General features: G+C 41.6%; 3 protein-coding genes across 5 annotated transcripts in view; 2 read left to right on the top strand and 1 right to left on the bottom strand.

The window, feature by feature from the left end:
- The window catches only part of rad54l2 (RAD54 like 2), an 18,308-nt gene extending 12,650 nt beyond the window's left edge, over nucleotides 1–5,658 (top strand). The window contains exon 22 of the mRNA XM_033627225.2: nucleotides 412–5,658. Within this exon, the coding sequence (XP_033483116.2) occupies nucleotides 412–1,427 (1,016 nt within the window). The 3' untranslated portion in view covers nucleotides 1,428–5,658. The remainder of the gene's footprint in view (nucleotides 1–411) is intronic.
- On the bottom strand, nucleotides 4,816–10,244 carry cyb561d2 (cytochrome b561 family, member D2). Its single transcript, XM_033627529.2, has 3 exons — nucleotides 9,822–10,244; nucleotides 9,694–9,731; nucleotides 4,816–8,140 (listed from the first exon to the last, which is right to left on the bottom strand). Exons 1-3 carry the CDS (start codon nucleotides 9,952–9,954, stop codon nucleotides 7,637–7,639), a joined length of 675 nt encoding a protein of 224 aa, XP_033483420.1. The 5' UTR covers nucleotides 9,955–10,244; the 3' UTR covers nucleotides 4,816–7,636.
- Nucleotides 8,594–27,573, top strand: rassf1 (Ras association domain family member 1). Of its 3 annotated transcripts, none has more exons than XM_033627527.2 (7): nucleotides 8,594–8,856; nucleotides 19,611–20,130; nucleotides 22,419–22,543; nucleotides 25,091–25,195; nucleotides 25,323–25,611; nucleotides 26,690–26,805; nucleotides 26,924–27,573. In XM_033627527.2, exons 2-7 carry the CDS (start codon nucleotides 19,839–19,841, stop codon nucleotides 27,071–27,073), a joined length of 1,077 nt encoding a protein of 358 aa, XP_033483418.1. In that variant the 5' UTR covers nucleotides 8,594–8,856; nucleotides 19,611–19,838; the 3' UTR covers nucleotides 27,074–27,573. The 3 variants fall into 3 exon arrangements, with proteins under 3 accessions (XP_033483418.1, XP_033483417.1, XP_078024941.1); XM_033627526.2 differs by lacking the exon at nucleotides 8,594–8,856 and adding an exon at nucleotides 15,306–15,441; XM_078168815.1 differs by lacking the exons at nucleotides 8,594–8,856; nucleotides 19,611–20,130; nucleotides 22,419–22,543 and adding an exon at nucleotides 24,613–25,012.

The following is a 27,573-nucleotide window of genomic DNA, read 5'->3' as shown; positions in this document are numbered from 1 at the left end:
TTGCTTCTTTTTTTGTGTGTATGCGCATGTGTCTTTTATGGCAATAAAGATACTACATGGTAACCAAAAAGAATTCTACAGATCTTTTAAACCCACACAAACATACTTACTGAGACACAGTCAGGCGCTGAGATGTGGGGGTATAGGCTTTTTCTCCACCCTACACTCCCTCACACATGGGTCATTAAGTGACACTCCCACGCTGCTGCACAACACTGTAGCACAACACGAAATAAGTTTATTGTGGAGTGATTTATTTTTTAGTTTCTAATAGCATTTGTACATTAAAGTGCATATTTGGCTACAGCGTCTTATTTCCAGGATTGACCTTTCAAGAATAAATTATTCAGAGGCAGAGACACTGTCCATGTCTCCTGACATTTCATAACTGAATTCCTCTCTCCTCCACAGACACCCAGGGGTCCCTGATCCATCCAGTCAGTAATGGCTGCTCATCCCCTGTGGACCAACAGCATGGCTCCCCCAACGGGGAGCAGCGGCCCGCCTCTCCCTTAAGCTCTGAGATCCTCAGAGAGCTCAGCCACTACACCTCCACAAGTGATGCCGCCGCAGCTATGGGGAATGAAATGCCGTCACCGTCAGAAATGTCGGCTGTGCCAGCAGGGGATGAAGGCGGTTCGCAAAACAATCAGACTGCCGATCTCGGCAGGCAACTCAGTGACGACCTCTTGAGCTCGGCTTTAGAGATGCGTGGCAGCAAGCGTAGGAGTACTGAAAGCCAGGGCAACACACAGGTGGGAGGCAAACGCACTTCTGCCGCAGCACGTTTCCCTGGACTGTCCATGGGCTCCAGTGGGCTCAGTTTTCCCCCCGTGGGTCTGAACAACTCCTCCCTACTGGGAAACCTAAGTCACATGAGTCATCCACTTCTGATGGGTGGCACTGGTGGATCGTCATTCCTTCAGACACCAGGACAAACACTGGCTGACCTGCAGACCATGTTCCCGTCTGCAGGCTCAGACCTTCTGAGACAGTCTGCCACAGGGAACGGACACCTTCCCACCCCCTCCTCATCCTCTCTGCCCACTGTTTTCTCCTCTGCTTCCACCACCATCCCTATGTCATCTACACCCTCGGCAGCAACTTCTTCCTCCCTGGCATCAGGTTCTCTGCCTCCGTACTTGATGAATCCCAACATGGCCGGCCTGCTTTCGTCAGGCTTCCCCCTCAACTACAGTCAGTCACTGCTCCCTGAGCCGAGGATGTTCCCCACCCCTCTCCTCTCTGGGTCAGGGGGGTTCCCCACGTCTAACTCCGGCTCTACTACATCCAGTTTCCTCTCCCATTTTAACAATCCCACTTCCAGCCTGCTGGGGGCAGCTCTGACCCAGCCGGACGTACATCAGAGTACAGAGAACGGCGGCAGTAGCTCTGATGACGACGTTATAGAGGTGACAGGACAGTAGAGACTCGAGACCTTCTGGAGATGAAGTTTCACACACAATTTTATGAATCATGGCGAACAGAAAGTACATTAGGGATGGGAATGCTTACATGTTTACACGACTAAATTAATTAAATTAATTCTGTTACAGTTTCTACCCTGAGCTGATGATTAATGGTCAGATGCATCGATGTGTGAGCAAATCAAAATTCAATTAAGGGTTAAGAGAAAAAAGTTAAATTATACAATTATGAAGTGACTCATCTGAATTAAATAAACATTTCAGGAACTAAAAATCAGTTTTAATCCTGAACACACACTATGAAGAGACTGTGATAAGTTAAATGTGTTTCAGCCTCGCTGTGAGACTGGCCATTAAACCTACATAATCACCCATGAAATAAACTGCATTCCCATTCCTAATAGTCTCATTAAACTACACACACTCACAAACACACACACAGACTCTCACCTGAAAATGAGAGAATCAACTTGTACCTTAATGACTTTACAAAGTCAGAGTAACAAATCCTTATGCTGAATATCCCAGACTTGTTCAGCTGGAGCATCAGAGCAGTGGGAAAAGACCTTTGTCTTTTGGGGACCAGCTGAATCTTTCGGGGGCTCTCTAAGCACAGCCTCAAGGCCTCGCCGTGCTGTTAGTTTTATTCCCCCTGAATTCAGATGGGATAACGCGATGAAAACTGCTTCATGTTGGATTGTCTCATGATATATTGCTAACAGTGCAAACCAAAATTTGTCCTACTGTTAAACGTGTCAGCCGCACACACCTGCTGAGCACTAACTTACCCGTTTTCTTTCAGCAGTGTTTCCTTTTTTTAGTAAACAATACTGGAAAGCTACAGAGTACAACAGATAACTCACAGAACCTGGTGTTTTTTTGTCAAAATCCACTTGACAATATATTTAGAGAAAATCCTTGGAGGCTTACCTTTAACAGAAGAAATGTTAGGCTTTCAGAGCATATTTTAGTCTTTAGTAATTTGATAGACATTGTAGCATCCCCTGTTGAAAGGATATTATGTGTGATACTATAACTGAACATGTTGATACTTTGTAAATAGCAGTCATTATCATTGTTTATATTGCAAGTCAATACTGTGCAGTGTGTAGATTTTGGTTGTAGGGAGATGGTTTATTATTACAGTGACTATCATGATGATAAACACGCTCTCACGTCGATGCTGGGGAAACAAATTTCAGTTCAGCTGTATGATTTCCTTTTATTTTCCCTCCCCTTAAAAACTAAAATGAATGTACTTTCATGTTAGCCTTTGATAACACGGAGGCTCGGACATGGATTCGGACTGTGTTCTTTCATTTTTAGCCTTAAACAACACAAAGGGGTCTTGAGTCTTAGCATTTATCTCATCCTTTTTACAAATCCGTTGGAAGAACTACTGAGCATTTAGACAGTTGGTGTCAAACTCAAAACACAAGTAGAGGGCAGATTCAGCATTGTGATTAAAAGCTCCGAGTGTGAAAGCCAAAAGGAACACAAAGCAAGGTTTAAAGGGTTACTCTGGTATTTGTTTATCGGACTCTACTTTCCTATGTTTTTCTGTCGAAAGCCAGATTTGCACGGAGCTAGTATTACCAGGGGACCTCGTGTGATTTAGAAATTACCCCCCTGCATCTGTGATTCGTGCAGCACATTTGCTCAGGATAAACAAAGTCTGTATTTTACTCAAATTGACTGACATTATCCCCCGGATATGATGCACACAGTCATTTGTAACACAAACACTACTAGCGATAATGTACATTTTACAAGTAGGTTAAACAAACAGTACCTATCCTGCCACACATTGTCACGTTATCCATCTCAGCATCTGTCTAGATTTCGCTCAGCATCTGTCTAGATTTTGCTGTGTGGTGTGAAGAGCCTCCTGCACCCAAAATGCTGTCAAAACTTTCATTTATAATTGCCAACGCAGCCTCCATAATTCAAAATGAGGTGTAGAGAAACCAGAAAACCCAAATACAACCCCAAATCACTGAGGTGCTGATTATCATAAGACTAATATTATCAGTTTGGAGAAATATGATAGGTAATTTGTGAGGGAATTTTTACTTGACAAATTGCAGACATAGCACATTTTCGCAGGATTAAGATCACAGAACTCCACTGCTGTTATTACAAATTACCAGAGGTCCTAAGGTCATACTAGTCCACTGTAAGTGACTAACGCAGACAACAATTTTTGAAATTGGTTCAGTGTTGAGCGAGACTGCCACAGCCATGAAACAGGCTGTACAAAACATTCGCTAAAAGTACTTGTTTTTGACACTGAGGCTCAGATTGTTATTGTAAGTGTCGGACCACATTATGGAAAGGACCTGACAGAGATAGACCTTTTTGTTAGAGAGTAAGATTTTTTTGTTTAACTAGAAACGGACCCGAAATCCCCATCTCCATACCCACCAGACTTCATCTCAATAATCAGTAATTTTATCATTATGAAACACACTTCATACAAAGTTGACAGAAACAAATTAAAACTCAAAAAAACTTTCTTTGTTTGTCTTTCCACTGTTTTAACATTTAGACTCTGTTTGGGTTGAAATAAACCCTTAATTCGCAGAGTAAGATGTGAGAATATGCTGGCTCTATACAGGCTAAAATCACTGTTTATTTAAATGGAGTCTGGTGGGTTTGGCGATGGCGATTTCAGGGCTGTTTCTGGTTTTTACTATTCAAAAAAATGTCTATCTCTGTAGGGATCCTTTCCATAACATTGACAGACACATAAAGTAACAATTTGAGCCTGTCAGTGGCAAAAATAAGCACTTAAAATAGACGCAAATGGATGGTGCACAAATGCCCCAAGTGGTTACACTGCAGCCTGTTTAGTGGCTTTCTGCTGCAGTGCACTTGCTTTATTCTGGAGCAGTTTCAAAAATAGATATTCATTATTCACTTTGACACAAAAACATGGAAAATAGGGTCCAGGTTGAAAATACTGAAGTTACCCTTTAATGTTGCTAGCTCACTCGCTTCTCTTTTGTTGCAGTTTTACAATAGTGTCCCCACCATCAGTCAGCCTACACCCTCCATGTAGTTTTGACTCTCCTAATTTTCTTGTGAATTATTTTCAGAGCCTTGCTGAGAACAATTAATAACCTAAACTGTAGAAAACATTGCATTCATGCAGGCTGAGTATACAAAGCCTTGAGTCAATGTAGACACCAAACCATCAAAACAGATATCGAACATTTCACCACAACCACCCGTGACTGTGGCAGAGCCAGGTCAGGTGGTGTGGTGGCCTTACCAAACTGACAGTGCCATTATGTGCTAGCTTTTCACTGAGGAGCGTCTTTAAGAGCAGTGCAGTGTACGTAGCTTCTGTCAGTAGTGTCAGTCAGTGTAGGTCTGCAGTGCTTTAGGGAGTTTAGGTCTTTGCTGTTCTCTGTAGCCTTGTGTTTCTGTGTTGTGATGACACCTCAAGGTATGTAGATTTAGGAAAGCCCCCCCTCCTCCGTCGGTAACATAGGCTAGACGCAGTGGTTGTTAGCCTTTTAGAAAACACTGGATAACCTGAGACAACACATCATTCCCTATAAAGTTGCATTTTTTGTAGAGATGTTTTCCTGTGGGGACTTTTCGCTCCCACAGTCTGAGTACTGTTCAGTTTGTTACTACTGGCTCCTTCCCTGTTGTTGTTCTGGATACTTCATTTCTATCATCAGCGATGTCTCCAGTTTTCTTCAGCATGTCTTGGGAACTTGTGATGGTTTGTTTGAGATTTGAAAGATGGAGCTGGCACTTTGTAAAAGGATCATATCTGCTTGTGAACTGTACGAGGTACATCATACTGACGCCATGTCTTTATTCTCAGTCTTCTCGATCCGTTTGGAAACACTTTGCATTTTGACTCTTGGGAATCATCCGTTTATAAAAACTAAACCTGTCTGCAATTTCTTGTCACTTACTTGCATTTTTTATGTTTCATGGAAATATTTCATTCTTTTTTAAATGTTTTTTATAACTTCTTATTGGTGTCCACTCACCTGGCAGTTGTTTCCCTTTATTTCAATGTAAGCGTCCGAAATTTATTTATTTATGATGGAAAATACATTCTTTTTTTTGTAATTACGTTTTTTAACCTTTTGTTCACTTTGACCCATTGACGGCTGATCCAGTAAGAATTTCGTACATGCAGCCTAGATCGAAGCAGAATATGACTGTGTTATCAATGTTATTTTAACAATAAAACACTCTTCTATTGCAGTGTGAATCTTTTACAAATGCTTTTAATTTACATCATATCTTCTGTATCATTTAATATTTCCATTCAAACATTTGGCCAAATAAGGAATCAAAGGCAGCATAAATAGTTAAAAGGCAGCATAATCAACCTGAGATACAATAATTCAGCACTTATTCAGGACCACTGGCAGGATCTTAGAAATACTGAGGTCACAAATCCAACCTCAAACAGGAGGTGTTGACTAGCAATAAAAAAAAATGTTTTATTTAATAATTTAACTAATATTTTCTGAAATTCTGTCCCCCAAATAATGGCGTAAAAGCTGTCTAAACCTTCATACTGCACAGTTTGTCAAGTCAGTTGAGAATATTAAAGGTACAGTGTGTAGGATTCAGGGGCACCTATTGGCAGAAATGGTGTATAACATTCATAACTACATTTCCATTGGTTTTTAATCACCTGAAAATAAAAATCATGTTTTTGTTACCTTCGAATGAGCTGTTTATACCACATATAGAGCAGGTCCTCTTCCATGGCATGAATGTATAACAAGAACTGGTTACAGCGTAGGTGGCGGGACCCTGTTCATTCCCAGGAAAGTTGCTCATTGGCACATGAAGCCAAGAAGGTCCCGCTGCCGCCTTTAAAATTACCCACATGATCGGCACTGCTTCCGGACTGTGTGGCCCATAGAGCAGGCACATTAGAGACTTTTGACTACTTCCAGTTCAGTGCTTCACTATCTTAAATTGGGATGAAATGATTCAAAGGTGCAGCTCTTCTCGACTTTCCAAATGTTAACAGACCAAATGTATCAAATCTCGATAGTGAAACAAGTCATTTTGCAGGGGCTGTGATGCTCAAAAAAAGTTATCAACTTATCGCCATGGTGGTCTATAGGGAAAAAAGGCTTACTGAGCCACATAGCATCACGTGACTGACGGAATCCCACTGTTTGGCCACTATGAAAACTGGCTTCAAAGCACAGCACAACTTCTGGGGGCCTGTTCCACGCAGTCCATTATGCTGTTCTACAGTTGCCATGTGTGTAGGTTGCTAATTTGTCCTGTAGGCATCACTGTATTGTCATGGGTGTCTGCCAATCTAGGTGGGAACCATCAACTGAGGTACAGGTGTTGCTAGACGTTGGAGCACACATCATTTTCTGACTACAACGCTGGGACACATCACGTGAGGTTTACACTGCTCAATGTGGCTCTAAGTTTAGGTGTAGCCGCTACAGTAGCCCAGAACGGACAAATCAAACACTGGCTCTACATAGGGTTGTTTGCATTTTTGCATCAACCACCATAGTTTACCTACATGCTTAGCACAAGGAAGACGTTTCAGTTCTGATATCGCATCACTAGATGCCACTAAATCCAACACACTGGACCTTTAAATCCCTTTTATTTTAATGAAATTATTTTTTTGTCCCTAAAATCAGTCACATTTCAAGCAATTCAGTCTACAACGGCCATGCTAGCAGCTCTGTGAGGCGGAGCAGCAATGCTTTGCAAAATGCTAACACTAGCATGCTGGCATACTGATTATAAGCAGGTATCATGTTCACTAGCTCAGCTCAGCATGATAGCATGCTAACGTGCTAATTAGCAGTAAACACAAAGTGGAGCTGGGGCTGATGGGAACGTCAATAATTGTGGAAGTATTTGGTCATAAATTAAAGCCCAACATGTGAAATGTGTAACTGTCAAATGACAACTCGAGCTGCTAAACCTCCCAAACTCCTAGAAAAGAAATAGTGGTCCTGTGTAAGCCATGTAAAAAAAAAAAAAAAAAAAGGCAAAGAAGTATCTAATCATCCAAACTTGGCACCGGTGCTTCATGACGAGACAGGACCTTCAAAGCAGCTACAGACATCAGTTCCTTTCATGCAAATCAAGCTGATTGCATGTGACAAAAAAGTGAAATCTCCAAGGCAAACCTTGCACAAGTATTCAGCGAGTGTTTAAAAGTGTCACTACTGTGTCTTCTGTCAGGAGTGCAGCCGTTTCTTGGCCGTGTACGCTCTGCTGACTTGGCTCATTATGACGAGGGCATTGAGAGTGGCACAGAGCACTGACAGGTACCAGGTGTATTCCCCGACAGATGCAGTGAACCAGGCAGAGCTCAGGCCGAGGAGCAGGCTGGCACTGCCCAACAGGTATGTGACGAGTCCGGATGCCGCATGGTAGCGTTTGAGTTTGGCCAGGGACCAGCCTTTGGCCAGAGAGTGGTAGATGAGAGGCAAAGCTGCCAAAGACTGCACCCCCGCCACACACACGGTGACCAGGCCCAGCAGACCGTGCCACGAGGTGAAGTGGGCTTTACCATTCAGGTGTTTGTTGTAAAAGATGGCTGCCAGACCAAGGAAAGCACAGGACACACAGAGGCACTGCAGGATCCAGTGAACACGACCTTTGGTCTTGTGTGGATACTTTTTGATGAGGGAGCCATGGGGGGAGAAGAGGAGTATGGCTTCTGTCATGAAGAAGGTGAACTGGTGGGGAAGGAAAGAAAATTAAATCAGGCTGCTTCTCATCATTACTGTCATTGTTGATTCATCTTCAATCATCAAATGTCCATCACAATTTCCCAAAGCCCAAGTTGACATTATTCAAATTAGGGCTAGGCAATATGAAGTTTTTATTTTCAGATCACTGTAAAAACCTCATTACAGTCTGGATCAGAAAAAAGGTGAGCACACATTAGCAGGTGCTCGTCACAGAGAGGCCAAACAGCGTCAGAGAAACACTGATTTGTAACATGAAAATGCTTTATTCAGTGTTTTTACTGGTTTTAATCACCTGGTCTGTTTGTTTTGGAGAGGAAGAGATCTCTGTGGATAAATCAGCTCCTGGTTAAAACCTCCTAAACAAAGAACCCTGAAGTAATTCTAACTAGGAGAAGTTTCAGCTGGTTACGTTAGCAATCCTCACCACTAGATGTCACTAAATCGCCCTTAATATTACACACTGTTCCTTTAAAACCAGGAAAAGACAACACTTTAGATGTTACTGTGGCATGTGGCAGGGACAAAAAAAGGAGATGCACCAGGTAGTAACACCTGTAATACAGGAAGGATATGGAACGAAGGCTGTGACGTTGTTTCAGGGTGGTGGAATGAGACAGGTGCACAACTCATCCCATGATGGCGTGTTAGGAAGACTGGAGCAGTGAAATGCAGAAAAACTGGTAGACCTACAGCTCTTACCGGTGTGTAATGTTCTATGCTACTGAGTTTGAATGTTTTTCACATTTATTGTTTATTATTATTTATTGTTATTGTGCATTTCAGACCTGCTTCCCTGCTGGGTTGAAGGTGGCTGGTAGTCAGTAGGAAAGTAGATTGACGTGCCAGGTATTTTGAATTTTAGCCATGTAGTTTTTTTAACATTTAATTGGTATGCATTTTAATATTCTGTATTAAGGTGTTTTTAAGATTATGCAGCTGCTCTTGCTGTGGGACTGTTTACGTTGTTTGGTTTTGTTTGGTTGCTGGCAATGGGCAAAAAGATATGGGTGTGGCCCTTGAGGCGGACTAGTTTTCTTTCTTTCATTTTTGTTTGTGTTTTTCTCTGCCTGCTTCCCCATCTAATTACGACTCACTCAGGTTAAACCCAGTTAGACAGACAGGGCAGGTGCAGTGGTTGCCTGTTTGCAGTGAAGGTAAGACACTGGCACTTAAACCCTGCCTTTTAAGTGATAGCTGGGGGGGGCAATCCTAAAGAGGGGGAGGTGGGAGAATACAGACTGTATGTCAAACTTCTGCAATATCAAGACTGTTTCTCCCTTACCTCATTTCCTGTTATGTCTTATTGTAGAGATATGTGGTGGGTGTGACATTACCATAAGCAAAATCTAACATGATATGGAGTCTCATGTCACAGCATTGATATAATATTGATATGTTGCCCAGCCCTGATTAAAATTGCAAGTCTCAGAAAGCTGATATTTCTTCTCTTCAGCTTTAAAATGAACATTTGAGGGTTTGATTAAACTTATGTCATGTGTTTACACCTGAAAAAAGTATTATGAACGCTTCTAACTTACCGCTAATGTCATAAAGAAAGGATGCCAGGAAAACCAGCCTAAAATAAAACACATACAATCAAATTAGTAACTGGTTTATGCAAACAAAGACAGAGACATGAATGTGTTTGAATATTAGGAGCACTCACTTGTACCCGGTCGAGACAGGACTGTGATGAACACAGTGAAGACGATACAGACACAGTGGGTCAGCACTGCGGAGCCTGTCCTGGTGTAACCGTAGACCCGAGGCTCAGGGTCTGTCTCTTTGTTGTAAACCATGTTAAAGACAGTTTATGTGGACTTTGGTAGCTCACCTGCGACCGACCCGCACCACTGTGTTGCCACTGTGTCACCTAAAGTGAACTCTCAAACCAGTCTCAAACAGAAGCGGAAGTGATGGTGGGTGTAAAGTAACCGTTAGCTGCTCCTGCTAAAGTCCTGTTGATTCAAAGCTAGCAGACGGGACTTAAATAACGTTAGCCTGACTTACCGGTAACTTACGAAATCAAGAACATAACTACTCTCTACTCAAAGTCCAACATGCGATACAGTGCTGTGTAGCTACGGCGGCCGAGAGAAACTAGCACTTCCGGTTAGGTTTTTCAGAATAAAGTGTTGTCTTGCCCCTCCACCATCACTCAATAGATACAAATGCCTGCAAACTACCATCAGGGGCCCTATTGTGTTAGTTCATTTGTCTCAATTTGATAACATTAATGGCAAAGTTGTTGGGGAATACCCCTAATTTAAAAGTCCAGTGTTTAGGATTTAGGGGCTTCTACTGGCAGAAATGGTATCTAATATCGGCGGCACGGTGGTACAGTGGTTAGCACTGGTTCACGGGTTCCTGGTTCAAACCCGGGGTAGGGGAGCCCTTCTGTGCGGATTTTGCATGTTCTCCCCGTGTCAGCGTGGGTTTTGTCCAGGTACTCCGGCTTCCTCCCACAGTCCAAAGACATGCAGGTTAATTGGTGACTCTAAATTGTCTGTAGGTGTGAATGTGAGCATGAATGGTTGTCTGTCTCTATGTGTCAGCCCTGTGATAGTCTGGCGACCTGTCCAGGGTGTACCCCACCTCTCGCCCAATGTTAGCTGGGATAGGCTCCAGCCCCCTGCGACCCTCGAGAGGATAAGTGGTTACAAAAATGGATGGATGGTATCTAATACCTTCCTGAGACCCGAACTTTTGTCTTGTTTGCATTTTAATTTCTCCTAACAGGACCTGATAAGTATAAAAAAAACTAAAAAGTGTCAATGATAATTAAGTCCTAATGTCCTCAAACAAGACGATGATAAAGTCTAATGTCCTCAAACGAGTACTTCCTAATAAACGGTGTCTTAGCTTGTTACTGTTGCTAACATTGGTCAAATTTGTTGTCATATCAAATTACAAGCATTATTAATCATAAATTACCAAGTTTCAACCATTACATGTGATCACCTTTTGGACCTTGTCTTCTTTTGTGTCGGGATCGGCTACAGACTGACTTGGCAGAAATGGCTGCCATCTTGTTTTTACATGGATTAGTGTATTGTGCTCTTACTACCACTAGATAGCACCAAAAAGTGTCCACAAATGAGGACAACAGGTCTAAGTTAAGTAGAATGAAGTACAAGGTCAAGTAAACCCACAATGTGATGTACTCATATGGGGACACAGGGCCTTAGGAGGATTATAACTGTTTTCTTTAGTTTATAAATACCTTAAACTGAGAATTGTTGTGTTTCCATTACCTCAGAGAAAGCTAGGGACTGGGTACCATTTAAATAATTACGATACCAGTACCAATACCAGTATCCTTAAAGTGATACCACTACCAAACAAACAACAAGCCTTGATGCTGGGTTCACACTGCACGTGGAAGTGTTGCAAAGCCTTTAAAGGCCCCACACACAGGGTCTACCCACATAGGGATTTTTATATATTTTGTGTGATAAGACTTCATGTGAGGAGTGTGAGTGGTGTTTTCCAGCTGCGCTTGATTGACATCGGCCTGACCCCAATATTATTTAGTTGCCCTATTGAGGTCTAGAAGAGAAGAGTCAAAACAGTGAGTTCATATCACCTTGAACACAAGCTGTCAGCGCTTTCCTAAGTTTTTACGCTTTTATTCTGAAATGTGAGTGCCCGGAAATCCCTGTTTATTCTGGTGAATTTAACGCACCTGCTCCTGGCTGACGTGGATGCTTCCTAGAAAGAGTCCCCCCATGCATTTAGGGAAAACACTTTTCTCTGGTTGAGTCAAAACCGGAACTGCAGGCACAAAGTTGTATTTAAAGCTGTACACTTTAGTTGGACTGTAACTCACATGGTTATAATCACAAATCTAAACCATGACCCTGTGAAGTCAAACTAACACTGTAAAAGTTGTAGCAAGTACATCATCAGACATCAGTGTGGGTGCATGCTGCTGTCTGGGAACTGGCTGGTTCAGGATGTGATGTCTCGGACTAATACCACCCATTCTACATCCAACAGTTGAGTGGACACACTGGTCAGCTGTTCAGGTTATTGTGCTCCAATTACTCTCTCATAAGCTTGTGACTCTGCAGGGCCTCCACACACTGGGCACACACAGCAAGAAAACAACAACATGCTCATTTAGGACATCCCCCCTCTCTCTCTGTCTTACACACACATTATAATAAAGACACATTATGCCCACCACACACAGTGCCATATGGTCTCTTCATGCTAAGCTTATAAAAATGAAGTCTAATTATAGATTGACGACACTGCAACTGTGCTTAGTAACACTTAATGTATGTTGTGTGTTTCTTTGTTGGTTTCATTGTTTGTGTTTTCCAGAGGAGCCAGACTGTCCATGTGGGTTTCTGCTATGACCCCCACTCATAACTCAGGATTGTGTGTTGTCCAGATGGTGGCACTAAAATATAACATCAAAAAAGTAACTCCCATATTACTGTTCCAGTTTACACCATACTCAGGATAATAAAATATCCAAGTTTTACTTCATCACTTTATTGGCTAAGGAGGCATTTAAATCATTAGCTTAAATCAAAGTGACAATATTAAAGTACAAAAATACCCCATTACGCGTAAAAGTCTTGCATTCACAATTTAAGTTAAGTAAAAGTAAAGTGCATATAGGCAGGTAGGAGCAATAATAATATATACACATACATACAGTCATTGTGTGTTCATTGCCTGTATGGCATAGGGAATAAAATAGTAATAGCAGTAGAGAAAGAGAACTATCCAGATTTACTCACTCTCTGTACAGTTCCTTATATTCCTTCCTGTCACAGTGGGATCCCTCTTTCCTTTCTCCACACAGACTGAATGAACTCAGTGAGTAAAATAAGAGCGTGGCACCGTAAACCTCACGGTTTTCCAACATGCTTGTTTGGCCTGGGAGAGATAAGAAGAGCCTTTCTTCATCTGCCCCTCATATTTAAGCCTGGAGGCTTTTTCCCCCATTGAGTGATTTCCAAATGGCCCCTTATCAAAGATTAAAGAGTCTATTCATTCCAAACTGAAACATCCATCGTTTGAAAAAAGTGACTTCCTCTGCTTCAGATTGATCAAAAGTATCATTCATTAGGGAATTAAAGCACATTATACTGACTAATTTAAATCCCCCTTTGACTAAAATCATTTTTGATTATCAATGGACAGCCTATCCCATAAAGGTTTGAAGCAAAATTTGATATACGACTAAGCTTTAATGTTATTGTCCCCAAGAGAAGTTTGTCTGACAGCCAGTTTTGTAGTACAAACACAGACCTTAACATAGAGCACATACAACATACTAAAATACATTTCAAATACACTCACCAGCCACTTCACTAGGTGCACCTTGCTAGTACCATGTTGGACTCCCTTTTGCCTTCAGACATGCCTTAATTTTTTGGTGGCATAGATTCAACAAGATGTGGGACATATTTCTCAGAGATTTTGGTCCATATTGACATGATAGAATCACACAGTTGCTGCAGATTTGTTGGCTGCACATCCATGATGTGCATCTCCCGTTCCACCACATCCCAAAGGTGCTCTATTGGATTGAGATCTGGTGACTGTGGAGGCCATTGGAGTACAGTGAACTCAACTGTCACGTTCAAGAAACCAGTTTGAGATGATTTGAGCTTTGTGACATGGTGCGTTATCCTGCTGGAAATAGCCATCAGAGGATGGGTGCACTGTGGTCATAAAGGGATGGACACGGTCAGCAACAATACTCAGGTAGGCTTTGGTGTTTAAACCATGCTCAGTTGGTACTAAGGGGCCCAAAGTGTGCCAAGAAAATCTCCCCCACACCATTACACCACCACCGCCAGCCTGAACTGTTGATACAAGGCAGGATGGATCTATGCTTTCATGTTGTTTATGCCAAATTCTGACCCTACCATCTGAATGTCTCAGCAGAAATCCAGACTCATCAGACCAGGCAACATTTTTCCAATCTTTTATTGTCCAGTTTAGGTGAGCCTGTGTGAACTGTAGCCTCAGTTTCCTGTTGTTAGCTGACAGGAGTGGCACCTGGTGTGGTCTTCTGCTGCTGTAGCCCATTTGCTTCAAGGTTGGACGTGTTGTTGGTTCAGAGAGGGTCTTCTGTAGACCTTGGTTGTAACAAGTGGTTATTTGAGTTACTGTTGCCTTTCTGTCATCTTGAACCAGTCTGACCATTCTCCTCTGATCTCTGGCATCAACAAGGCATTTTCACCCAAAGAACTAGCGCTCACTACCCTGGAAATCCAGAGTTCTTGCGAGAGCACAATTTGAATTTGCTCAGCGAGTCAATCTTTCTAGATTTTGGTCTGGATTTCCAGGCTAACCGTTTACTGGATATTTTTTCTTTTTTGGACCATCCTGTGTAAACCCTAGAGATGGCTCTGTGTGAAAACCCCAGTAGATCAGCAGTTTCTGAAATACCAGCCCGTTTGGCACCAACAACCATGCTACATACAAAGTCACTTCAATCATCATTCTTCTCCATTCTGGAGAACTTCAGCAGGTCGTCTTGACCATGTCTACAGGCCTAAATGCATTGAGTTGCTGCCACATGATTGGCTGATTAGCTAATTGCATTAAGAATAGTTGAACAGGTGTACCTAATAAAGTGGCCAGTGATGTTTAAACCTATCACGTCATTTTCTGCTGTCCATAAGACATGGCAAAAGTGGCTTCCACTTTCTAGTAAGGCATCTTTTATAAAGGACTTGTAATTGTAACTAAGGGCTTTATTAATGGTTAATAAATAATTCACTAATACTGCATAAACTAGTCATAAGAGCAACGGTTGCCAGGTTGGCAAAAAATCCCCAGTCATGGTGTTTATCCTGGTGATCATAATGTATATGTTCTAAAGAAAAAAAAACTGAAGTAATAAATAATCATTAAAGACAGTGATTTATAAATGTTTTAAAAGCATCAGATCATTATTTATCAAACATTTATAAAGCTGTAGTCACAATTTATAAATACTTTATAAAGGGTGCCTTAGGATTTGTTACCATAAAAGTAAAATTAATGGACTGCATGTTTACTATTGTTGAACCCCCATCCGTGCAGGACACACAGTAGTATATGTGTGTCCTGTGTGTGTGGACAGAGGGTCCTTCCTGTGGAGGATGTTTAATACTCATACGGGATTAGACGGTAATCCTTCACTCACAATGTGCATGCGCAAACACCAGTGCGTGCGCCGGGACGGGGGGACGGCTCGGTGTTAACACAAACCACAAACTGCGTTCACTCTCCAAATCTCCTCTGCGATAAGTGGCGCGGCTGAATTAAAGGAGGTAAGGTCATTTTTTAAAGGTTTATCCGTCATTTCCTCCGGTGTCACTGTCAGCTGAGTTTGTCGTCCCGCCTCAGACACGGTTAAACCGGGCTGTCCCGTTACAGACCGAGCTGCGTTTTGTAAGGAGTTACAAATTAAAGCGTGATTTAAACGTAAAGCCATGTCTGCTCGGTTTCCCAGGGGAGTAGTTTTTGAGAGAAGCAGCAGAAAATGATCACGGATGATGATGATGATGATGATGATGGCCGGTACAATGTGCTCTTGTTGCCCTGTGTGGATAATTGCGCCGTGTGGTGACCCACTTGGCACATAGAGCCCCGGGTTGTTCATATTCAAGTCACAATGCAGCTCCGCAGGGAAACTACTGAAAGTTTCTCATGCACCTGTGAACATTTTACACTTTTTCTCCTCAGAGGAAAGTATTCAGCTCTACAGCTCAGAAAAAAATGTGTTTGCATATCAGCCCCTGTCTGCAGGCTGCTATCTGAAGTGGTGGAAGAAGTATCCAGATTATTTAGCCTACTTAACTGCAAGTAGCAAAACCACAATGTAAAATACTCTATTATGAGAGAAAACCTAGATAAAAGTACATCAACCAGCAAAATAAATTTAAAATCTTGAAACTATAGGCCCTCCCTCACAATGGCTCCTGCCACTGTTACACAGTGCTGGGAAGATTACTTTTGACATGTAACAGGTTATAGATCACTAGTTACCCTGTGAAACATGTTTCAAATCAAATCAGGCTTTAATTGTCATCTCACCACACATACAACAGTAAATGTTTAACTGCAATTTGAGTCTGGAAATAAATCTTTGAGTGCAAAAAAAGAGTTTAATGGCTGAAGCATTTGGACCGATGCCCATAATAGTGGACCCCTCCTTCTGAGCCTCCTCCTCTTCCTTAACACCGACACAACACCACTTTATCCTGTTAAGACAATACTCACATCTTGGGTTCATTTTTATGAAAAACCCATTTGATTCTCTTGATCTGATGATGCTTACTAACTAAAGGAATATGAATAACTTACAGGGTGATAGAGGAATGGAAACATAGTTTGAGGTAGCCAACAACCTGGGTTTATACAGCCAAAGAACTTCTATTACAAAAGATGAACTGCTTGGCAACCAGACCAGGCGTCTAATTGAGACATTTGTCAAAATGTTTAGCTATACCGTGCTAGTAAGGAACTGGGTGTTACAGTGGGACCAGGCTTTTAGTTGAAGTTCTACAGTAAATATAAAACATAGTGCCTAAACTCATCACACAATTTTCTGCTGTTCATGGTGAAACAAAAAAGTAGTTACCACTCTCTATAAAGCATCTTTTATAATCACAATCTGCCCACTTGACTACCGTGGGTTCCAGAGTCCAGTTTAACTGTTTAGCATCCTCACAGCCTGTGGGAGGAAGCTGTTAAGCATTCTACTGGTCCTAGATTTGACAGTGAGGTAGCGTTTGCCTGATGGCAGCGGTTCAAAGTGCCTGTGGAGAGGGTGTGAAGGATCTGTGATGATGCTCAGAGCCCTCCTGGACAGAGGGTAGTGGTACCCCAATGATCCTCTCCGCTGTCCTCACTATCCTCTGCAGGGCCTTTTTATCTGACACATTGCAGCTGGCATACCAGGTGGAAATGCAATATGTCACGACGCTCTCAACCACACTTCTGTAATAAGTAATGTAGCTGTTTTAATTACTTCATTAGAATAATATAAGGTGAGTCAGGTATGGTAAAACTTTAATGTTCCCGAGGGGCAATTTGGGACATGGACAGTCCTCATTAGTGCAACAAAACACACAGTACAATACTGACAACACACAGAATCCAGAATCACACACTGTCAGGGGTAAATCATGGGCAGATAGTGGTCACTGCTGGTTAAGATAAGCGCCAGCAGACGGGACAAAAGACGATCTGTAACGCTAAGTGCTACATTTAAACCTCCGCCCTGATAGAAGTATCTGTGAAACTCAACATGGAGGGGATGGTGAGAGTCTGAGACAACAGGTCGAGCTTTAGAGGTGACCTTTGTAACCACGAACATTTTGAGTAGTAACTGTAATTTTATTCCATATTTACCTGTAATGGATTACAGTTACCTTTACATAATTCTATTACATGTATATTACATGTAAGTAATCTCTCTCCAACAGTGATGTTATATTATTAGACTCAGACTCTATTGTCCCTGAGGGGAGATTGTTTTTCCCAGCACCGTACATTATCAGATAACAGGAAATACACAGCACACAGTAAGAATATGGAAGACATGTAAACTGTACAGCAGCACACAGTAACAACATGGACAACATCACAGTAACGATACAGACAGGAGTGCACACTCAGGCCTATTCAGCGATGCCTGTTATTTAAGTTAGCTATGGCTGAGCCCCTCTGCTCCTCAGTGCTCTGTACCTGCGTCCAGAGGGCAGTGAGGTGAGGTAGTGATTGAGCGGGTGTGTGTTGTCATGTTCTATTGAGGTAGCAATGCATGCAGTGGCTCTGATGTTTAACTCTGAGAGGTTGGATGCGTGGAGACCAGTTACCCTGGCAGTGGTATTGGTGGTGCGTGTGAGTTTGGCTCTGTTTCAGTTTTGCCGTCAATACCTCATGTTTTATTCTTTGATTTGCCATCTTAGTTTGGGCCACTTTATATTTTATCAATTGATTAATATCACTGATACATCAGCATATACTGTAAGCAGCAGGGTCAAAGTAGGGGAAAAAAGTGGGACTGATATTCGGGGCTTTAGTTGAAAGGGGGGCCTGAAAAAGTCTGGAATGAGAAATTTGGTTTTATTTATTATTTCTAAATTGTTAGTGCCATAGCTAAATTAAGACTGGTCGAATAAATCTGTTGAAAGACTGAACTTTGTTAAAAAACATAGAGGACGCTTTCTGAGGGCCCCTCTCACCCCTTTAGGGCACAAAATGGTTTAGTCCACCCCTGCACAAGAATTTGTCTCTTAACTCAGCCAGAGCTGAGTGAATGACTGCTTATGCTGCTCATATCTTTCCCCAAAAAGAGACATCAAGGTTCCAAAAAAAAGAAAGATAGTAAGGAAAGGGAAAGAACGCAAATTGACTTTATACAAAAAAAACCCCCCAACAAATTAAAAGGTGCGTGACAGAGATATGGATCCAGAGAGGAAGGGTGGGGGTTTGCATAGGGGCCCAGAATTTGGTACCACACCCCTGACTGTAAGCAGCATTTTAATGTTGTAGTGTGCAATCGTGCCACTTGCTTTACCTTTGTTTCACACTGCTGCATAGTTTAATCTACAACAATGTCTCCTCATTCTATAAAATGATTTTATGTTTTATATGTAGACTATAATCATAATCTGCAAAATCACTGTAGCTATACAATAAACAGTGGAGGAACTGCAGAATATTTATCCTTAAACACAGTTGAGAAGAGGTATACATTTAAAATGGAAATACTAAAATCCAAGTACCCTTAACCTGTTCAGTACATTCCACCACTGTGTGTCAGACACTCAGCACTTGTAGCTGTAAAATATGCATACATGACAAATACGTCTAAAAACGTTATACTTTTTACTTCCAGTGTGTTGCCAGTTATCAATGAATTGATGGATTTAAGTTAGTTCTTCACCTTCTGAATATAAATAATTAAATGTTAGAGCTAATGGCCCATGCCTATACAGTTTTGTTTCAGTGTCACACAGAGAAAAACAGTCTGAGTTGTCCCTGGATTTCACAGGATTATACCAGTTAGCTTGTCCCACATTTTATCATAATCATATGAATCCTGGCATCAGATGACAAAGGTTAATCTCTTGTTTTTCTGTTTGTGAAGCCCAAACTGTTATACAGCATAGACACTGATTATATGAATGCTGATCTAAACAGATTTAAATATGTCAGTTATGTTAAAGGGACAGTTCACACATATATCAAAGATACATATTTTTCCTCTTGTTTTGTGTGAGTTACCCGGTTTTTCAAATATATTTTTTGGCACTTTGAGCACCACAAGATGAGTGTCATCTAGTTCCATTATATTGGAGAGAAGGCAGACATCTCTACATCATATTTTTGATTTGGGGGTGAACTGTCCCTTTAAGCTGACTGTGACCCATACATGTAGTTAATGTATCGTACATAAACTTGTGTATCCTTTGTGATTATCTTGCAGGATTCAGCTGCCACCAGTTCCTCTGCACATCCTTAAAGAACTTACCTAGTCCTTCTTTTTGCCCAAATACTGACCATATCATCAGAGCCCAGGGTTCACAACATCCTCACTCAGAATGCGAAGGAGCACATACTAATGTAGTCTCCTCTCAGGGTTGGATGTACACCCATACTAGCTCATGGACAGCAACTGCTCACTTGACATGTCAGAGTCTGAATCAGGGACAGGATGTCTAAATGTGAGCTGATCGAGCTGAAGGACCTCAGTGTCAATGACTCCATTGAGCTGGCTGCTCCCGCTGCCCGTACAGCACCCCCACCTGTAAACCCGGGTCAGCCAAGCCACTTCCATGTCGTCCGTCTGGTCGGAGACAGCGTCAGCATCGAGCCACCTGGGTGTCAGATAGGAGAGGCCGCAGTGGGTCATGACTTCCAGCCCTACAGTCACGCCCAGCTCACCTGGTGTGACCTGTGTGGAGAATTCATCTGGGGGCTTTATAAGCCAAGTTTACGCTGCACCAGTGAGTACACTCTGCATGTGAAATTGTTTTGATGATATTTTTCTTACTGTCAGCGATTCCCATTTGAAGACCAAAAACCAAGGGTTAAATTGCAGGTGTAGCCAAAGCCTTATTTCTCTGTGCCATAGACCATGGACTATGTAAAATAATGGACGTAGCCATTTTTTTTGCGGACTCATGTTTTGAGGCCTTGACTTTGGTATTTTGGGCGACGCCATCTTGGAAATTTGGAGCAAGAATGGGCCAAATTTGGACTTAAGGGCAGAGCTAACCATAATGCTAGCTGATAGCTTGGTTAGCATGGTGCATTTACAACTATGGTTAAATGTGATAGTGCTAATTTTCAGTATTGGAAAAACAGGCTTAAAATCATTAAAACAAAACATAATTTACTGTATAAACTGAATATCTGACTCCTTCGAGTGTCTATTAGTAAAACCAAATGCTGAACATGACTTTGTTAGGGTGACCAAAATAATATAATTATGTTTCATGGACTGAAAACACAAATAGTGACAGCTACGGCTATGCCTATACTGTGTGAATCAAGGGTTACGCCATGGTTACGCTACTAGATCATATGATGCTTGCATACTAAAAGTGTCCATGCCCTTAATTATGCATAACCTAAAGCCATAGTAAAATTTAAATGGGTGAGTTACATAAAAATCCACCCCCTGTACAGCTGTCAATAGCTTTAGAGACCCCAAACTGTTTTTTGTTCCAGGCTGTAAAGATGTTTATTTCTAGTTAAAAGTGGCCACTTTATCACTAGGGTCTACGGGGGTTGACTCGCTGTTAGAGCCAGCCTCAAGTGGCCGTGAGAGGAACTGCAGTTTTTGGCACTTCCGCATTGGCTTCATTTTTCAGCCCAGGAGGTTACTGCTTAGTATTAATCCACGGCTGAAAATAGTTCCTAGCAAACCCATTATTTACTTCTGTTTGTAACATTTCCTAAAAACGACAGTGCCCAGCTCATTAGTAAATTAATTAGCCATTTTTAAAAATTAAAGTATAGGCCTACATTAGAGACCATTTTTTAAAGATTTAAGGATATACTATGCAAGAATAAAAAAAAAGTAGACTCATACAGAAGTAATCCCTCTCAATCATGACTTAGGACCCACTGGAAGTGTAGCTTTGTATTTATCTGTAGAGACTCCGCCCAAATTTTCTTATTATCTTTTGTGCTCAGGACGTTTGTGGGTGTGTACCCACACGGTGTACAGGTGAGGTTAGGGCTTTATTAAAAGGTAGTGACTGTAAGCAGCAGGAATCCAATAGAAAGGGTGCCTAAAAAACACAAATATAGTGAGGCAAATTGCCAAATGATATTGAATCTGGTGTTTGCTTTTAGTTTGAATTTAGCTAGTGAGCATTTTCTTTTAAAACAATAACCAACAATCCTGTATAGTATACCTTTAAATTTGAGTAGTAACAAATGGGCTTGGCGTGTAGAGCCACGAAAAACAGACTTGTTGATTATGGCATTAAGAAAAATATACAAAAACACCCGATTGTCCTTTATGTTTGGTGTGTACATGATGAGCATGCTTTTCTTCAACCAATGAACCACAAAGCAAAGACATGCAACCAGCCACCAAATCTTTACTGCATGAGACACAGTGACGTTAAGTGTATTAGGCTGTCTTGAGTCATTGTTTTCCTTCATATGCGCTTAATAATAGATGTTGTGAACCATTGTGGTTTCTTACTCAAGGTTTGGAGTAAAGTAAGGAGAAATAAAAACCTTTAGCCTTATTAGAAATGGCTTAAAATGCCCTCAAACTAAAGCCTAAATCAGCTCTGTGCTCCTTAACAACTACGTCATGCCCATCCAAAGCTCACAGGGCTGTGCCACACTTTCCAGTATCACTAGAACGCAGGATGCTCGTGTTGTTTTTCCATTCATGAGAAACTTTATCACAGTGTGTCTTAATCTATAGGAAGCTCTGGCAAGCTTCACGTTGGTACAGATAGTTCCTAGGAATATATTTGTCTTAAGACTTGAGGCATGTCTGCCCCAGTTCAACAAAGAAATGAACTGCTTCAGCACCTATAATAACAGCCTATAATATAAAAACCAAGCATTCTTTGTTTTATACATACAAACATTTTGAGTTGTTGCTTCCATAATGCATCTAGGTTAGTGTGTTTTGGGTGATGTGTTTTCAGCACAGGGACAGATTACTGCACAAAATCCACACCAGAGGGCTCTACAGAACAAGAGCTGACCATGAGCCAAAGCATCGCTGAGAATTCCAAATCTGCTCTCTCTTTCTTCTCAGACTGCAATTACACTTGTCACCACCGCTGCCGACCGTTCATCCAGCTGGACTGCTGCACAGATGGAAGTTTGTTAGCAGACCAGGAAGATTTCTCTGTCGACTCCCTTGAGACAGACACAAACGTGGTGAGGGAACAATCTTGTATCAACAGTACATTTGTACAGACAGCAGTCCTCATGGAATTGTTGTAGGTGTGCAGGTCAAAGCAGATGGAGACTACCAGATTGTCCACTGCTGTCCGTATGTGCCATATGTCCTCAGAGATTGTGGTTTTATTGCCTTCTCATTGTCAACGCATCTATACAGAAAGTAATTTAAGAGAGGCAGAGGGGGAGGGGATGGCTTAACAACTCTGAAATGAAACAGCTGCCTTTGTTTCAGAACAATAAAAACAAATACAGCTTATCAGATAATTAAGGGATTGCTTAATTAAATGGATGGTAAATGGACTTGCATGTATAAAGCACCTTTCTAGTGTTCTGACCTCTCAAAGCACTTTAACATGACATTCACCCATTCACATTCATACACTGCTGGCCAAGGCTACCATACAAGGTGCCACCTGCTCATCTGTTTAACATTCACATGCATTCACACACAGCAATATGGGGTTCAGTGTCAGATAGTTTGACATGTGGACTGGAGGAACTGGGGGATGAATCCACCAATTTTCCAATTACTGGAAGATCTGCTCTACCACAGCCACCCCACTGCTCAGACTAAAGCTGCGTTCTGAATCGCAATTTTTTTCTTTTTACTGTCAGTATGTACTGCAGCTGCCCTTACAAAGTAAATACGGCTGCATGGACTACGCATACAATTGAGGCATATGACTTTGCGCCTTGAACTCTGACCTTCGCGCTTATGTATCCGTTGCAGTCTGTGTTGCGAAATGAGCATACTGTATATTAATGTTTTAATTATACACACGAGTCACACAAAATATTGAATGCATTGTAATCTCAGCTCAGTTAATGTGACGTATCCTCTGCTGCACAGAGAATCGTAGGGTACATTAGCCAGAAAAGCATCCTGGCTTACATACTGCATGTCATAACCCGGCTCCTAGGCCATGACAAATATGGGAAGGGACAAAGGTGGATGGCGTTAAATCAAAAGGTATTTTCTGTAACAAAATTAACGACTAAAGAAAGAACTACATATGGAATGTGGCTAATCAGTAAATCAGTAATGCAGATGTGAGTGAGTGAAAACAGTGTCATGTAAGGTAAGCATAACGAAAGAAAAACCAAACAAAGGCAAAACGTGCAGTGTCAGAGGAGATGAGTCCAAGTGGAGAGAGAGGACAAACAACACTGAAGCTGGGCTTTCACTCTCCAGAAGCATTCAGTTCAGCCCAGGTGCTCAGACTGCAGCCGCTGCACTCCTGTGACACCTTCAAGAACAGAGGGAAAAAACCGTCTCTGTTAAATTACAACCAACTTAGCACCTCAGGGGCCGTCACGCTGCACAATGCAAGGAGTTGCAGGAGAAAATACTTTTATTTCTGGCAATGTGACATTCTTTTAGGCCTGCAAAAAACAGGATAAATGTCCCTATAGACAGAGAATGCAGCGTGATATATCATTTCTGAATGTCCGTATCACAACTTCACCAATGGCCTTATTTTTGAGAAACTCACTATTTTGCTGAACCTCGTTTATAATTTATACAGTGGCAGGACAGATTCAGGTATTTCTTCCACAAAACAAAAGGTCACAAAGCTTTTAATCTGATTTTATTGACTTTATTTTGCAAAGATTCCTGTTTCCAGAACTTATACTGACTCTGACTGAGCTTCCTGCTCCTGAAAAAGTAGATTTTAACATGATTTCTGTGGCCCTACATTAGAGATACTTAACTGGCTTTGCCCGGGGGCCACTTCTGCAGGAAGACAGGGGGCCAGTTAATAACTAACATCAATCATTAATATAAAGAAATAATAGCCCAGACCTCTGTTCTAGCTCTATTTGGATGCTTGTTTATGCACCATATTAACTATAAAAGTAAAAAAGGAAATCCCAGTGTGAATCAGCTTGTCATTCTGATGTGCTGAGTATCACTACCCTAAATAATTGTCCTGGTAGACTGTGTTTAAAGAGTGTGAGGGTATAGTGAATTTCCAAAAAATAAAGCAATTGGTGAAGTTGTGATATAGTCAGTTATTTATATGGAAATTACATTGTAATGTTATGTACACACAACAACAGTAACACTGAGTGAAGGTTATGCTATTAGGATAATTTGAGCAGATCTCCTCTGGGAGTGGGCCGGCCCTTTGTGAGGTTTTATTGTCGGGGAGGAGCAAATGGAAATGCTGAGGTCAAAGGAGCTGTTTGCAAAATCAGATCTCACCACACAGAAGAGAGAGACAGAGGGAAGCTCTGGAAAATTCTGACACACAACTCCACAAATTAGAGATTAGATTTAGATTCTGTTGATGACAAAAATCTAAAAAACTCCCGCTGAACTGAAGCTCAGAGATGACCTGGGGAAGCACAGCGAGTGACACATTCTGCAGTCAGGAGGACTCAGAGCTGGAACTGTATTTTACTGCGCACACATCTTTCTTTCACAAGGTCAGACGATCAGCGGTGAGGCGATGGCATAGTTCATCAGTCACTCTCTCTTTAACACTCACTTGTTAGGATGTCCTGTACCTTTTCTTTTAGGATGAACAGATCGACTGGAGGAAACAGGAGTTGACTGTTAGTGAGATTCATCAGAAGGTGAAGGAATACAATGCACAGATCAACAGCAACCTCTACATGGTGATTGTGAGTGATGGATAAACCTTTTTTCTCCAAACATCCATTCATGAAAAAAAGTGTACTTGAACTGTATTTTAATTGTTTCAGTATCTTTCTCCCACATTCTTACAACATATATCTGTCTCCCTTGCAGAATAAAGACGGGTCCTACACTGGTTTCATCAAGGTCCACTTCCAGTTAGTCCGCCCCATCTCCCTCCCTCCCCCTCAGAGCCTGTGCTCGTCACCAGAGGAAGATCATCAGGACAGACGGATGAAGCGGCGGACATCTTTCTACCTCCCCAAAGACGCTGCCAAGCACCTGCATATAAGCTCCCAAACACGTGTGCGAGAAGTCATCGAGGCACTGCTCAACAAGTTCACAGTGGTGGACAACCCGGCAAAGTTTGCCCTGTTTGAACGCACCGAGAGACAAAGTCAAGGTAGAGTCTTCAACAATGTGTTCTTACTGTAAAACAATACAGAACTAAGTATTATAGGTCCAGTTTGTAAGGTTTAGGGGGATTTAGTGACATCTAGTGGTGAAGATTGCAGATTGCAACTAGCTGAAACTTCTCCTGGTTAGGATTCCTTTAGTGTTCTTTGTTCAGGAGATTTTTACCAAGAGCTGAATTATCTGGAGAGGTCTCTTCCTCTCCAAAACAAACGGATCTGGTAATTTAAACCGATAGACACACTGAATAAAGCAGTTTCACATTTAAAATCAGTGATTCTCCTACGCTGTTTAGCATGTTGCAGACGGCCCACTTGTCCAGCACATGCAAAAGTGTCCTCACCTTTTTTCTCTGATATCTTAATTTGTGCTCACCTTATTTTTGATTCGGACATTCAGGAGGTTTTTACTGGGAGCCAAATTATCCGCAGAGGTCTCTTCCTCTCCAAAACAAACAGACCCGGTGATTTAAACTGGTAAAAAAAACTGAATAAAGCAGTTTCATGTCACAAATCAGTGTTTCTTTGACACAGTGTGGCATGTCGGAGATGTCCTGCTAGCCCAGCACCTGCTAATGTGTGCTCACCTTATTCCTGATCCAGACGTTCAGGAGGTTTTTACCGGGAGCCGAATTATCCACAGAAGTCTCTTACTCTCCAAAACAGACAGACCCAGTGGTTTAAACTTGTAAAACACTGAATAAAGCAGTTTCACATTAAAAAACTTGGTGTCTTGCTTGACGTTCTCGTCCAAGGGGGGCTGCTAACTACAGTGACCAATGCATAAATGCAAATGGCCCTATCTAGAGCCAGTGTTTGGTTTGTCTTTTCTGGACTACTGTACAAACATGGCGATGCAACATAGCAATCTCCGTAGACAAGGACCCGCTCCCTATGTAGATACACACAGATGATTCTGAGGTGACACAACACGATTCTTAGTTTCAGGTGATTAAACACTAAAGAAAACATACTTATTGTATTATATTTGATTTCTTCCAGTGTCTCTCCCTAAATCCTCCACACTGGACCTTTAAGTTCTAACATGCTGTGTTTTCTCTCCTTTAGTGTTCATGCGTAAACTGTCTGATGATGAGTGTCCCCTCTCCCTGCGCCTGTGTGCTGGACCCAGTGAAAAAGTCATGAGTCTGGTTTTGAAAGAAAACGAGACAGGGGAAGTCAATGTAAGTTTCTATTTGTCTCTGAGAATTAATTCATATAATAAACATACCAATGTATGCTGAAAACCACCCAATATATGATCTGTATAAACAACAGATTGTGATGTGCTCTCCTCCACAGTGGGATGCATTTAGTTTTCCTGAGCTATGCAACTTTCTGCGCATCCTGAAGCGTGAGGAAGAAGAGCACGTGCGGCAGATTGTGAGGCGCTACGCTCTTGCTAGAGACACGATGAAGCAGGCCATGGCAAGGATTAATACTCCAGGTTGACTCTGAGTGATTCAACTGATCTTCATATCAACTTGAAGAAGAACGTTCTGCCTCTTTGAATACTATCATTGATAAGCAGTGTAAAAGGGAAGGAAAGAGCTCAGACAATGACACTGTTTTTAATAAATATTGTTTATGAAGCAGGGATACTGGTGTTACAGTTAAAGTGAACTACCTAAAGGCTTCGGCCCCGCTAATTTTATGGAAGCAGAGCCACTGTACCTAATGAAGGAAAAAATAGTTTATCTTGGACTAAATTGGATGCAGTTCCTGTTTTCAAGTCCATGCTGCTTGACTGGATTATTTATAGTGGTATTAAAAACACAATTTTAGTCTTTCTTGCCATTTATAATGTGACATATTTAGTTTCATTTATATTCTGTGAGGCTGTTTTTAAATTTTTGGCACTTTAATGAACCTGTGAAATGGATCTGGGCAAGTTGAAATGTGAAACAATGTGTTTATATTCTAACTATCTAATAAACGGACATAATAAATTA

This window comes from Epinephelus lanceolatus, chromosome 1, assembly GCF_041903045.1.
Source record: "Epinephelus lanceolatus isolate andai-2023 chromosome 1, ASM4190304v1, whole genome shotgun sequence".
NCBI lineage: Eukaryota > Metazoa > Chordata > Actinopteri > Perciformes > Serranidae > Epinephelus > Epinephelus lanceolatus.
This window is presented reverse-complemented; position numbering and strand designations above follow the sequence as displayed.

Excerpts from the sequence above, each read along its gene's own strand:
- cyb561d2 (XM_033627529.2), bottom strand. The coding sequence starts at position 9,954 with ATGGTTTACAACAAAGAGACAGACCCTGAGCCTCGGGTCTACGGTTAC. Across the intron at positions 9,732-9,821 it reads CCTGTCTCGACCGGGTACAA|GCTGGTTTTCCTGGCATCCT; the intron begins GTGAGTGCTCCT and ends GTTTTATTTTAG. Across the intron at positions 8,141-9,693 it reads CTTTCTTTATGACATTAGCG|TTCACCTTCTTCATGACAGA; the intron begins GTAAGTTAGAAG and ends CTTCCCCACCAG.
- rassf1 (XM_033627527.2), top strand. The coding sequence starts at position 19,839 with ATGTCTAAATGTGAGCTGATCGAGCTGAAGGACCTCAGTGTCAATGAC. Across the intron at positions 22,544-25,090 it reads TTGAGACAGACACAAACGTG|GATGAACAGATCGACTGGAG; the intron begins GTGAGGGAACAA and ends CTTTTCTTTTAG. Across the intron at positions 25,196-25,322 it reads GCAACCTCTACATGGTGATT|AATAAAGACGGGTCCTACAC; the intron begins GTGAGTGATGGA and ends TCTCCCTTGCAG.